The 14251-nt window shown below is 46.4% G+C and overlaps 1 protein-coding gene across 1 annotated transcript; it reads right to left on the reverse strand.

The window, feature by feature from the left end:
• Nucleotides 1-4996: 4996 nt before the first annotated feature.
• On the reverse strand, nt 4997-7624 carry LOC123444811 (actin-7-like). Its single transcript, XM_045121659.1, has 4 exons — nt 7502-7624; nt 6735-6806; nt 5584-6591; nt 4997-5495 (listed from the first exon to the last, which is right to left on the reverse strand). Exons 2-4 carry the CDS (start codon nt 6789-6791, stop codon nt 5430-5432), a joined length of 1131 nt encoding a protein of 376 aa, XP_044977594.1. The 5' UTR covers nt 6792-6806; nt 7502-7624; the 3' UTR covers nt 4997-5429.
• Between the last annotated feature and the right edge of the window lie 6627 nt (nt 7625-14251).

A 14251-nucleotide genomic window follows, 5' to 3' on the forward strand; every position in this document is an offset into this window, starting at 1 on the left:
ATATGATGAACACGGACAACTGAATAAAATTCACCGGTAAAGATGCCAAGAATGAACAAATATGACACGAAGCTCGTGAGAATCTTCACGATGAATCACCGGGTAAGAGAGAAAAGAACAGACACCGGAAGCACAATGAAAAGAAAACTCTTGGATGAAAATTGAATGACTGAAGAAAAGGGTGGGAGGGTGGGGAAAAACAAAGACAACTTGAGACAGATGAGATGAACTCCGAAAAGAAAAGAGAGAATGATCTGCAACAACTGGAGAAGATTGAATTCAGTTGCAGAGAAGCACACCGGTAAAATGGAATTGATATGGCGACTCCGGTTGACAAGAATTAACAAGAGAATTGATTTGAGCAAAAGAATTAGCATACCCATAAAAATATGAGTACACCTCTTAGAAAAGATCTGAAATCACCACTTGACATCGAAGCAACACGAATTACCACATTCCAACAAAACAAAGGGTGAGGCTTATGAAACGAGCCAGAACAAACTCATGAGGAAGATTTCGTCCGATATTTTCGTGGACAGGATCGCACGGGCTCGATTTTACAGTAGCCATTAAGTGCAAGGTAGTGCACCCGACATACGAAGCGTCCCCGAGTCGTAGCAAGCTACAAGGACTCTTTAAGACACAACGTGTACCGCTGTAAGTCGTTCGTGAACAAACGAATCCACTAGATGTCGAACCCCAACCTAACATCATGCATTTGTTGGAAGATTGTCCTATAAGCAACTACTTGAATTCCCACCTATGAATTCCCGAAATATCTGGTCATGCAATCTGGTACACGGATACAAGGAGTATTTCACACAACTCCTATACTAACCCGTCACTTGTATCACATCCGTCAACACACGACCAGAATCTCGGACCTTCATCTACGACAGACCCTCGTGATCACAACGATACAAAGTATGGCAGTACTCCCGAACAATCTGTACCAGTACTAGGGACATCGGGGTTATCTCGCCACTACTAGTATTGAAGCAATTACGAACATCCTTCGTTCTGAGATACTAAGAAATCTGAATGATAACGATGTGCTCAAGAATCCCCTGGAGCTCAACTCCCCGGAAGAAAATCAAGTCAGATAGGAGGCACCAAGACAGAACTCCGTCACATCGGCATCATATAGATTCCAAAAATATCCGCGTGATCCTAAAAAAAAATTGAGTGAGAAGAGGAGTAGAATTAAATTATTACGTCAAGATTCCTCACCAGAGCACAGAAGAGGAGAAAAAAGAATCCTACTCTCTGATATATAACTAGACTCAAAGTAGTTTTCACTAGAGTCGACTCGGCCAAGTTCGATCAATTAAGGCGGCTCCTAGGTCGGTACTGCTCTGATACCAACTTGTCAGGCCCAAGATGTGACCCTATCCTCAACTTGACATGAAGGCCTCGTCAGGGATAGAAGCGCATCTCGTCGTGTCGCAAGAATGGATATCGTTACAAGTACATGTACTGAAAAGATGATATTATATACAGAGTTGGCTTACACTCGCCACAAGATACATCACAGTCACATCAGTATATTACATAATCATCAAGAGTAAGAGCAGGGTCCGACTACGGACGAAAACAAACGAGAAAAATAAGAACGACGTCCATCCTTGCTATCCCAGGCTGCCGGCCTGGAACCCATCCTAGATCGATGAAGAAGAAGAAGAAGAAGCAACTCCAAATGAACAATCAACGCGCTCGCGTCAAGTAACCTTTACCTGTACCTGCAACTGGTGTTGTAGTAATCTGTGAGCCACAGGGGACTCGGCAATCTCATTTCCAAAGGTATCAAGACTAGCAAAGCTTAATGGGTGAGGCATGGTTAAGTGGTGAGGTTGCAGCAGCGGCTAAGCATATATTTAGTGGCTAACTTACGAGTACAAGAAATAAGAGGGGGAAGATCTATGCATAACGGACGTGAACTACTGATGATCAAATGAATGATCCTGAACACATACCTACGTCAGACATAACCCCACCGTGTCCTCGATCGGAGAAAGAACTCACGAAAGAGACAGTCACGGTTACGCACACAGTTGGCATATTTTAATTACGTTAACTTCAAGTTATCTAGAACCAGTGTTAAACAAAGCTTCCACGTTGCCACATAACCGCGGGCATGGCTTTTCGAAAAGATTTAACCCTGCAGGGGTGCTCCAACTAGTCCATCACAAATTACCACAAGCCGCATAGAAATCCTCAATCACGAAGCTCGCGATCTCGTCGGATTCCCTAGTGGAAAACCTCAACTCTGAGATTACCCAAAGCATTACCGGAAACGGTGCGGCGCGGCAACGAATTTTAAACACCGACAAACGTCCGACGGTAGACCGAATACGATGCCGCTACGGTCGACCGTTCGGGTACCAGACGGACTCCGATCGCGACGAAATTCGACAGGCGGCCTAGCTATAATAAAATAACACCGCACGTCAAATCTCAACCTGATCAGAGAAAGTTTAACGCACACTTTTAAAACAGGGTTTCGACGGTGTCGCGGGCGCGTGCGTGTGCGGTCAGGCTCGGAACGAACAACGACGAACGCGAAGAGAAGCGGCAACTAATAACGGATGCAAGTTTTTGAAAACTGGCGGCAACGGAGATGCCGATGCAATGCAGATGATGCGCATGATGCGATGATGACACGACAAATAAAATAAGCCACACGACGAAAACAGAATAGAAGGGGAATCTTCTGGAACGTCGTCATCGGGCTGTCACGCGGATACACGACAAAATCAATAACTTACATATTGCTTGTTCATGGCGACGGATACACGACAAAACCACGCGATCTCAAGAACTTACACGCTGGCAAAAAAAGCAAACAACGGCGATCCGAGGAAATGGTGACCTTCGACATTAGTGATTACACTGAACACATCGTTCACCCATGTAAACATGCCTTGGTGTTGGATCCAATCATAGGAGCATGATGCCTCCCACGCGTCCTGATGGACGGGGGCAGTGGCCTCATCATTATCTTCACCGACACCCTGAAGAAGATGGGGTTTCCATGCATGGCTTGTAGAGATTGGACTAGGCTACGACGGAGTCATACTGAGCCATCGAGTTCTTCCTTTGGGATGGATTGACATCGAGGTCGTCTTCGGGGACGAGACAATTTCTGGACTGAAACAATCCAATTCAAGGTTGCTACTCTCCAAAGTGGTTGCCACACAAACTTTGGTAGACTCGCATACGTAAAGTTCATGGCGGTACCATCGTACACCTACCTACATATGAAGGTGCTAGGTCCAAGCGGCACGATCACTGTCCGATGGAGCCCGAAAAAAGGTTGTTCCCTTCATGATATGTGAGTAGTCCATCGCAGACCTATCTGTCCATAGTTAGTACCTAAATGGCTTCTTCTCTCTTTTTGATCTTCAATACAAAGTTCATTGCGATTCACGCAATGATCTATCCGATATAATCCTTTTTTGTGGTGTGTTTGTTGTGATCCGATGAATTGCGGGTTTATGATCAGATTATTCATGAATATATATTTAGTATTCTATGAATTCTTTTATGCATGATTGTTATAGCTTCGTATTTCTCTTTGATCTATCCATTTGGTTTGGCCAACGAGATTGATTTATATTCACTGGGAGTGGTGCGTTGTGATGGGTCCAATCTTCTGGTGCTTAATCCCAGTGAAAGAAAGGGACATGATCGACAATTGTCATAAACACTAAATGACACAAATAGTTATAAAAGATAATATACCACATCCGAATCATTGACCGTATGAGAGCTGACGGGGCGAATATAAAAAAACATGGCACTATATAATAACAAACAATAATACATGTAAGAAAATTATACAAGTAACTATATCTAAATCATACAAGTAAGATTTTTTTAAAGAGATAAGAACAAAAGGCTCACCACGATGGTGCGAGTGACGAGATCGGCGCGAGCGATCGACGACGATGACAACGGGGACGAGAGGTTGGAGGAATAACACAGGAGAAGAAAGAGGAGAAAGCTTAAGTGTGGCTCGGGCACCTCATATCAATGGCATCATGCTCTCACTCATTTCATCGAACACCTCCTGTGCATAGGAAAGGAAAACAAACTAGCACACACCTCCCACCTTCTCTGAGGAAAAACAGAGGAGAGGGGGGGGGATAGGGACGAGGGGATATATATAGGCAACCTTTTAGTCCCGGTAGGTGTCCAAAACCGGTACTGAAGATAGGTCTTTAGTCCCGGTTGGAGACCGCTTCTGCCGCAACCCCTTTAGTCCGGCTGGTGTCTCCAATCGGGATTAAATGTCCCATTTGAACCGGGACTGATGCCCGCCGAGCCCCGTTCGACATCCCCATCGCTCGAACTGGGACTAGTGCTCTCATTAGTCCCGGTTCGTAATGTGACCAAGACTATTGCTCCGATCCGATTAAAACCAAGGCCCTCTTTTCTACTAGTGCCTTCATGCATTATTCTCTACAATGACCATGACTTTCCTTCTCTGTTTTATACTAGCTTGGGCTGTAGCTTACCTGACTTTTCTTCTTGATGTTAGAGGATCCGGTTCCGTGGGGAAGGAGCATAGGCGACTCGTACAACATAACCATATACGGAAGTACTCCTAGTACAAGAGTTTTTGATCGCCACCGTCTCAGGAGGTTCGCTGGAGGTCGCGGTTGGTGGATATTCCGGTGTAGGGGTGGTTTGTGCTGGGATATCGTATGACCTCCATAGATTTCTCGACATGGTTCTGGCGCCGTGGTTGGTGTAGGGGTATCATATGACCTCGATTCTGCATAAATTTCTTGACAACCAGAATTTGGTGGGGATATGATCAAACCGACCAAAACAATATTTTCTGTTTGATTGCGTTGGGCATGTTGTTTGTGTGCATGATGCTATGCAGAGGTCACGCATTCTTCCAATTTGGTTGTATCAGCTCGATATATGAATTGAATGAATTGTCATGTATATAAAAAGAGTACGTACTCCATATACAAAAGACAAGACATAACAAACATAAAATCCCCTCAATAATTTAAATGTACAAATGCTTAAGTACCAACAAAATAAGCTTTCAGGTAGTTTGACAAGAACCCCCGCTACAAAAGGTACAAGAATCAACACCCACGCCGGGGTGGTGCAAACAAACACACACTCTGTTTCAGGTTTCCAGCACACGCACGAGCTGAATCACCGAACCCGACAGAAATGCCCCAGACTGCATGCTGAACAACCCACCTTCAGTGAACCCACTGAAACTGACCCGACGCCCTACAGAATCGTTCGAAACCATCAATCAGACCTTACCTTTCAAATTTGTTCCATGACCAAAACACTTTCAGCCAACCACGACGCAGTGGAAACCATGACACGTTCAAGCATCTGCGATTTGGACCTCAAGCAACTGAATGACAGGTACAGGTTGGCAAGCCATGGACTGATCAGAAGCACTTCATGTGGACGATCGACGGGCCAGCTTCGTCGTACTCTGCCTTGGAGATCCACATCTGTGACAAAGATACGGGGACGCCATTAGTCTCGCGGGGAGAAATGAGCAGTAGCAAAACATTATGTATGCGACAGAAAAATGGCTACCTGCTGGAAGGTACTGAGGGAGGCGAGAATGGAGCCGCCGATCCACACACTGTACTTCCTCTCCGGCGGAGCGACCACCTTCACCCTCATGCTGCTGGGCGCGAGCGCGGTGATCTCCTTGTTCATACGGTCGGCGATCCCAGGGAACATGGTGGAACCCCCGCTGAGCACGACATTCCCGTACAGATCCTTCCTGATATCGACATCGCACTTCATGATGGAGTTGTACGTGGCCTCGTGGATGCCTGCGGCCTCCATGCCGATCATGGACGGCTGGAAGAGCACCTCGGGGCACCTGAACCGCTCCGCCCCGATGGTGATCACCTGGCCGTCCGGCAGCTCGTAGTTCTTCTCGACGGCGGAGCTGGTCCTGGCGGTCTCCAGCTCCTGCTCGTAGTCGAGGGCGACGTAGGCGAGCTTCTCCTTGATGTCTCTGACGATTTCCCGCTCGGCGGTGGTGGTGAAGGAGTAGCCCCTCTCCGTCATGATCTTCATGAGGCCGTCGGTGAGGTCGCGCCCGGCGAGGTCCAGCCGGATGATGGCGTGGGGGAGCGTGAAGCCCTCGTAGATGGGGACGGTGTGGCTGACGCCGTCGCCCGAGTCCATGACGATGCCGGTGGTCCGGCCGCTGGCGTAGAGGGACAGCACGGCCTGGATGGCCACGTACATGGCGGGGCAGTTGAAGGTCTCGAACATGATCTGGGTCATCTTCTCCCGGTTGGCCTTGGGGTTCATGGGCGCCTCCGTGAGCAGCACGGGGTGCTCCTCCGGCGCCACCCGGAGCTCGTTGTAGAAGGTGTGGTGCCAGATCTTCTCCATGTCGTCCCAGTTGCCCACCACGCCGTGCTCGATCGGGTACTTGAGCGTCAGGATGCCTCGCTTCGACTGCGCCTCGTCGCCCACGTACGCGTCCTTCTGCCCCATGCCCACCATCACCCCCGTGTGCCGCGGCCTCCCCACGATGCTGGGGAACACGGCCCTCGGCGCGTCGTCGCCGGCGAATCCAGCCTGCGGTTTGGCACGAAAGGATTTATCATCAGTTCGCGCGCTGAAATGTACTCCTACTCTGCACTTCAACATGCTATCTGAATTTTGGATGGATTAACACCATGACAGGATAACTGAATTTAGGAGGATTGGCATCAGCTGACCTTGACCATTCCGGTGCCATTGTCACACACAATCGGCTGGACATCCTCTTCGGCCATTTCTCAAGCGCTTTTCTGCGAAAGAAGGATTTTATTTTTCAGCCTGTTTGTTCAATCAAATCCGATAAAGGGTGATCAACTGCGTAACTGCTTCTGGGGCATGGTCTTGAGCATCACAAGGATTTGCTCGTATACAGATGGATCCAAGAGAAACGGGTGATAACAAACGGATAATTTGCCAGTCATCACGCAAGATTTCTCCAGGTATTGTATGGTATGATTAGCGGGTGATTTTTTTTTTATATAAACATCAGCAGATTTGTTTCTTCATTATCGCCAATCACGGTAAAAGCAGCACACACATATCATGAGATTGCTCCAATCTTTCTGAAATCACGTCTTTAATTCGGAAGACACGATTGACTGGTCATCCCGAACCGGAAGCGGTCAACAGAAGAAGAAAAAACACTGCGGCCCGTGGTCAGCGCTCGCTCACCAGGGAACTCGTGCAGTATCATCGACTTGACCAGCAACGGACGCTGCGCAAACAAGCAGATATGATCCTACGCCGGAACCAACGGCACCATACCAATCCTATGATCAAATACCATCGACAACAGAACAGCAAGCAGCACAAACTTGGCAAGGATCGCTGGAACCGCCGGAAAAACTAAGGGCCGACACATGGCGCGGCGATCTATCTATCAGAAGGAATCCATCGGGGCGACGGACCAAATCGATTCAGGAAGGGGGTGGAGAGGAAAGCATACCTCGGGGTTGGCGCGTTGACGGAATTTGGGGGTGGTTCGTGGGAGCGCGGAGTGACGCGAGCGGCGTGAGAGCGAGGCGGGGACAAATGGGAGAGGAGACGAAGCAACACGAAAGGTGGAGTGGAGGGGAGCAGTTTTATATGCCAGCCTGCTCCGGTTGGGCTGGCTCTGGGTGAAGGTAGGGTAGGGTAGCTCGCGTGCCTGCTGCGTTCTTGGCCGCGCTTGACGCCACCATCCATGTCACGGCGCGAGCATTGAAGTGGAACGACGACCAGGACAACACCGTGCTCATGGCCGACCTGGTCCGTCCGGCGCGCACGGTCAAGCAGTGCAGTGGGAAACGTAGTGTGCGTCCGACGGTGTCGGACTGCAGAGCGGAACTTTCGGTGCCTGATCCGGCGCGTCCACGTCCGGACGTCGTGGCTGGTGGGGACACACCGGCGGCGGACGTGGCCTCTGGACTTTCGTGCGGGGGAGGCCAACCTTTTCTTTCTTTTGTATAACAAAACAAAGCAAAGTATAAGGACACCTCCAACGACGGCAAACACATTCGTTCGTAGACAAATGATTAGTTCGTGGACATAGATATGTGAGCCGGTCATTCAAAGTACCGTTGGAGGAACATGGATAAGGATGTTGCTCTTGCGGTGGCGCGTGGTCCTTCTCGTGGTCAGAGCAAGTACAATAAGATATAGTCAGCAGGTTGTAAGGATTAAAATACTACTTTATTCGTTTTAAAATATAAGACTTTTTAGGGATTTCACTAGGAGACTACATACAGAACAAAATGAGTGAATCTATACTCTAAAATATGTCTATGTACATCCGTATGTAGTTTATAGTGCAATCTCTAAAAGGTCTTATATTTAGGAACGGAGGGAGTATATTTTTGTTGAGTTGAATGAGAGAGAAGAGGAGAAAGAAGGGAAGCGTGCTTTTCGTGAAGAGCTAGCTCTAGCACGTGCTCCTAGGTGTTTTATGAGAATTAAAGATGGACTATATATAACAAAAGTAGTACTCTTTTATAGCTAACTATTGGACAAGTTAGCTATAAGATGGGCTATAAGACTGCTTATAGCCAACACTTGGCTATACTATTAACCATGCTTTTAGAGGAGACTCCTCTTTGATGGAGGAGCAGGCCTCTGTGGATGCCGAGGGGTCCAAAGAGCGTGGGCAGCGACACCAAGAGTCGTCTCACAAAGAACTATCCCACCTTCGGCTCCCGGCATGAAGAACCATTACTTAAGTAGCAACCTCCATCGCAGTGTCATAGTCGAAGATGTTCAGGGAAGAGGAGGGGTTGAGAGGATAAAGTGTTGATGTGTGCATCGCCGACGCATGACTTAAATAGCTGTGTCCAGGCCATGCGAAGGGTCGGTTAGTCCACTTCAACGCGACACAACGGTCGGAATTGGTTTCTTGGGATGCGATGTGTGCATTGAGCGGTGACGCTCGAGAGGTCGTGTCCGTCAGCGTCGCCCTCTTGTGTGATCACGTCGGTCAACATCAATTCCGACCGATGCATGCTCTGGGCCCACAAGAATGCGGTGCGGGAAGCTGGTTATGCATTGGATGGAAATCACAAGAGAGGTGTGAGTTTTTTTTGGGTTGGCCATGGTTGTGAGATGCGGGCATGACATCGGTCTGCATGCCCACAAAGACCCCTAGTTTGTTTTCGACTTGTGGGAAAAAGCATGCCTGCACCAGCTAGCGAATGGATGGGAAAATCCATTCGGACTATGCGGTTCGGATGGGTGCGAGCAGTTTCAAGGTCAAACGTCCGGACCACGCAGTCCGGAAGGTTAGGGGTAGTTCGATGTTGAAAGCACAACTTCTCCCTAGTGGTTTTGGTAATTAATAACGACATATATTTCATTGGACTAATGAATCTATCAAGTATATTTTATGAAAAGTTCAATGAATGGATTGGCTAGGATTATGAGGAGAATCTCTAGATGCAAGGAACATCAATTGGTAAAAGATTCAAGATTCTACATTTTAACTTTTTATGAGAAATCACATTTGAGTCCATAGAAAAGCCAATATTATTAAAAGGTGATGAGGTATCTACGATGATCTGGTTGCCCAAAGTGCTTAGAAATTAGCCACCAAAAGCCTCAGCATTTCTCCCACGAAATTTTCTATCCAAAACCCTAAAGTTCAAATTCGATGCCACCAACATTTCCACATTGGCCACATCGAGTTTTCCCTTAGGGAGAACCCAAGCTAAACCCTGGCAAATCAGTACAACCGAGATTCACTTCGGTACAACCAAAAACAGTGACCAACTTGTTGTTTCCCATTTGCATAAAGTCAGAATTTCCAAGTTTTGCAAATCAATCTCACTGAGTCCTGGATTTGGCTAGGCCAAATGAATCGGTCTTACCGAGATGCTTGTATCGATCTCACTGAAAAGCCAAAAGTTAGAGCATTTGGCACTAGTCATGCCACCGAGTTTTTACTCCCGTCCCACCGAGTTGGGAAATAATGTTGTAACAGTTGAGTTTTTGGAGATGACTATATATACCGCTCCACCACCCTCTCATTCGTAGATAGAGCACTCAGAACAAGCAAACACTTCCACCATTCATTTTTTGAGAGAGAACCACCTCTCATCTATTGAGATCAAGATCTTCCACTCCAACCATATGCATCTTAATTTCTAGCCCCCAAGTTTCTTTCCATCCAATCAATCTCTTCTACCAAGCCAAATTCCACGAGAGAGTCACTGAGTGTTGAGGAGACTATCTTTTGAAGCACCAGAGCAAGGAGTTCATCATCCATACCACATCTATTACCTTTTGGAGAGTTGTGTCTCCTAGATTGGTTAGGTGTCGCTTGGGAGCCTCCAAATTGTGTGGAGTTGAACCAAGAAGTTTGTAAGGGCAAGGAGATCGCCTACTTCTTGAAGATCTATCCTGCGTGAGGCTAGTCCTTCGTGGACGTAAGCCATGGTGGAATATACAATGTTGCTTCTCCGTGGACCCTTTGTGGGTGGAGCCCTTCATGGACTCGCGCAACCATTTTCCTGTGTGCACTACTAGGGAAAAGCTTATAGCCAGAGTGTTACTAGTAGTGCGGGTTTATACCCCTTGCTACTGCTACTTACTATTAGCGCAGGTTTATACCCCTCGCTACTACTAAGTGGTTTCTACCGTGCTCCCCCAAGACATGCCATAGTAGTAGTGAGGGGTATAAACACGAGCTACTACTAAGTTGATAGTAGTAGCGCGGGTTTATAGCCCTCGCTACTACTAAGTACAAGGTAGGTGAAGTCCCCGTTGTCAGTGTCAAAACCGACTAATCTCGAGTAGGGGGTTCGAAATGTGGATCTAGGGTCGATGGGTAACAAGAGAGAAAAAGATGATGTTTTAACCAGGTTCGAGCCCTCTTGGTGGAGGTAAAACCCTACGTCCTGCTTTTGTTGGTATTGATGGAGTAGTATAGAGTACAAAGTTGATCTACTTTGAGATATGATGCTGCAGTCTAAACCCTAATCATAATGAGCTTCATTTTTCCTACGAACTATAGCCCCCTCGTTTATATAGATACCATGGGTGCTAGGGTTACACAAAGTCGGCTACAATGGGGAAGGAATATGTCGATCACTACGTCGCCTTGGACTGCATGCCAAGTCTTCGGAAGAGCCCATCTTGACTCCGATACTTCTAATGATGGTTGAATGACTCCTCGCAGGTGCGTTGGTTCTCCCTCCAAGCTTAAAGGGTGATGTAGCACAGCGATGACAAGTATTTCCCTCAGTTAAGAAACCAAGGTATCAATCCAGTAGAAAGATCCACAAGACTATGCAAGGAGCATCTACATACAAATAACAAATCCTCACAACCCAACGCGTAGAGGGTTGTCAATCCCTCGTGGGTAAAGTAAGGATAGATTGATAGATGAAAATAAGAGTGATAGCAAATAGAACGCAATAAGGTATTTTTGGGTTTTTTGATAATATATATCTGAAAACAAAAGAGCAAATAAAGTAGAAACACAAATAGCAAAGTAGAGATTGCAAATAGATGATGTGAAGTAGACCCACGGGTCGTAGTTTTCACTAGTGTCTTCTTTCGAGAAAATAGCAAGCGGTGGATAAACAAATTACCATTGGCAAATTATAGAAGAGCAAATAATTATGATGATATTCAAGACAATGATCATGTATATAGGCATCACATCCAAGATAAGTAGAATGACTTCTGCGTGCATCTACTTCTATTACTCCACACATCGACCGCTATCCAGCATGCATCTAGTCTATTGAGTTCATGATGAAATGGAGTAATGCCTTAAAAACGATGGCATGATGTAGATAAGTTGTATTCATGTAGGAATAGACCCCATCGTTTTATCCTTGATAGCAACGATACATGTGTGCCTTGTCACTTTCTGTCAGAGAGATTGAGCATCACAAGATCGAACCCATCACAAAGCACCTCTTCCCATTGCAAGGTAAAAGATCAAGTTGGCTAGACAAAAACCAAATATCGGAGAAGAAATACGAGGCTATAATAATCAAGCATGAATATGTTTTCATAGATCTCATGATAAACTCATAATTCATCGGATCTCAACAAACACACCGCAAAAGAAAGAGTTACATCATATGGATCTCCAAGAGACCATTGTATTGAGAAACAAAACGAGAGAGAAAGCCATCAAGCTACTGGCTACGGACCCGTAGGTTTGATACGAACTACTTACGCATCATTAGAGGAGCACCAATGAGTATGGTGAACCCCTCCATGATCGTGTTCCTCTCTGGAACGAGCTCTAGATTGGATCTCGTGGCTTTGGAACTTGCGGCGGCTGAAACGATTTTTCGTCGAATCCCATAGGGTTTTGTGAATATTGGGGTATTTATAGAGCTTACACGCGGTGGAGAAGCTTCCCGAGGCCCCTACTAGACACCAGGCCCGCTAGGGGCCTCTCGCGCACCCGATGTCTAGTGGGCCCCCTCGGCCTTTGCTACTTCTCAGACAACAGCGCCAGAAATTGGCACGTTGACGGAGACTTGGCTTGCGTTGGTTTTTACCTTGAAGAGGAAAGGGTGATGCAGCACAGGAGCAGTAAGTTTTTCCCTCAGTTTGAGAACCAAGGTATCAATCCAGTAGGAGAATCTCGACAAGTCCAGAGTACCTGCGCAAACACAAAAGAGCTTGCACCCAACGCTATAAAGGGGTTGTCAATCCCTTCAAGATTGATTGCAAAGTGAGATATGAAGGCGGAAAGTGCAACGAAGTAAAAGAGTAAGGCTGAAAATATGGTGTGAAGTAGACCCGGGGGCCATAGTGTTCACTAGAGGCTTCTCCCAAAATAGCAAATATTACGGTGGGTGAACAAATTACTGTCGAGCAATTGATAGAACCGCGCAAAGTCATGACGATATCTAAGGCAATGATCATACATATAGGTATCACGTCCGAGACAAATAGACCGATACTTTCTGCATCTACTACTATTACTCCACACATCGACCACTATCCAGCATGCATCTAGTGTATTGAGTTAATGACGAACAGAGTAACGCCTTAAGCAAGATGACATGATGTAGAGGGATAAACTCAAACCAATGATGAAAACCCCATCTTTTTACCATTGATGGCAACAACATGATGCGTGCCTCGCTACCCCTTCTGTCAGAGGTCACCGCACGATATGAACCCAAAACCAAGCACTTCTCCCATTGCAAGAATCATAAATCAAGTTGGCCAAACAAAACCCAAAACTCGAAGAGAATTATAAGGATATGGAATCATGCATAAGAGAGATCAGAAGAAACTCAAATAAGATTCATAGATAATCTGACCATAAATCCACAATTCATCGGATCTCGACAAACACACCGCAAAAGAAGATTACATCGGATAGATCTCCATGAAGATCATGGAGAACTTTGTATTGAAGATCCAAGAGAGAGAAGAAGCCATCTAGCTACTAGCTACGGACCCGTAGGTCTATGGTGAACTACTCACGCATCATCGGAGAGGTCATGGTGTTGATGAAGAAGCCCTCCGTATCTGAATCTCCCCTCCGGCAGGGCACCAGAACATGCCCCAAACGGGATCTTGCGGAGACAGAAGCTTGCGGCGGTGGAAAAGTATTTTCATGGCTCCCCTGATTTTTTAGGGATTCTAGGGAATTTATAGGCGAAGGAGATAGGGCAGGGGAGGCCAAGGGAGCCCACAAGCCTGGGAGGCGCGGGCCCCCTGACCGCGCTATGGGGGCTTGTGGCCTCCCCCGGGACTCCCTGCCTTGGTTACCAAGCTTTCTGCGTATCTTCTGTTTCGAAAAAAATCTTTTCAGAAGTTTTATTCCGTTTGGACTCCGTTTAAAATCCTCCTCTGAAAAGGGCCAAAAACACGAAAAAAACAGGAACTGGCACTTGGCACTGAGTTAATAAGTTAGTCCCAAAAAATATATAAAAGGCATACAAAACATCCAAAGTTTGACAAGATAATAGCATGAAACCATCAAAAATTATAGATACGTTGGAGACGTATCAAGCATCCCCAAGCTTAACTCCTACTCGTCCTCGAGTAGGGAAGTGATAAAGACTGTTTTTTTGATGTGGAATGCTACCTAGCATAGTTGTCCTTTGTAACTTATTTCATGTGACATGAATGTTCAGATCCGTAAGATTCAAAACAATAGTTTGCTATTGAAATGAAAACAATAATACTTCAAGCAAACTAGCAAGGTAATCATGAACTTTCAAAATAACAAGGCCAAAGAAAGTTA

Source organism: Hordeum vulgare, chromosome 3H, assembly GCF_904849725.1.
Source record: "Hordeum vulgare subsp. vulgare chromosome 3H, MorexV3_pseudomolecules_assembly, whole genome shotgun sequence".
In the NCBI taxonomy this organism is placed as follows: domain Eukaryota; kingdom Viridiplantae; phylum Streptophyta; class Magnoliopsida; order Poales; family Poaceae; genus Hordeum; species Hordeum vulgare.

Bases quoted from the DNA above. Each gene is read 5' to 3' on its own strand.
- LOC123444811 (XM_045121659.1), bottom strand. From the start codon at position 6,791: ATGGCCGAAGAGGATGTCCAGCCGATTGTGTGTGACAATGGCACCGGA. The intron at 6,592-6,734 runs GTCAGCTGATGC...GCCAAACCGCAG, and splicing joins ATGGCACCGGAATGGTCAAG to GCTGGATTCGCCGGCGACGA. The intron at 5,496-5,583 runs GTAGCCATTTTT...TCTTTGTCACAG, and splicing joins CCCTCAGTACCTTCCAGCAG to ATGTGGATCTCCAAGGCAGA.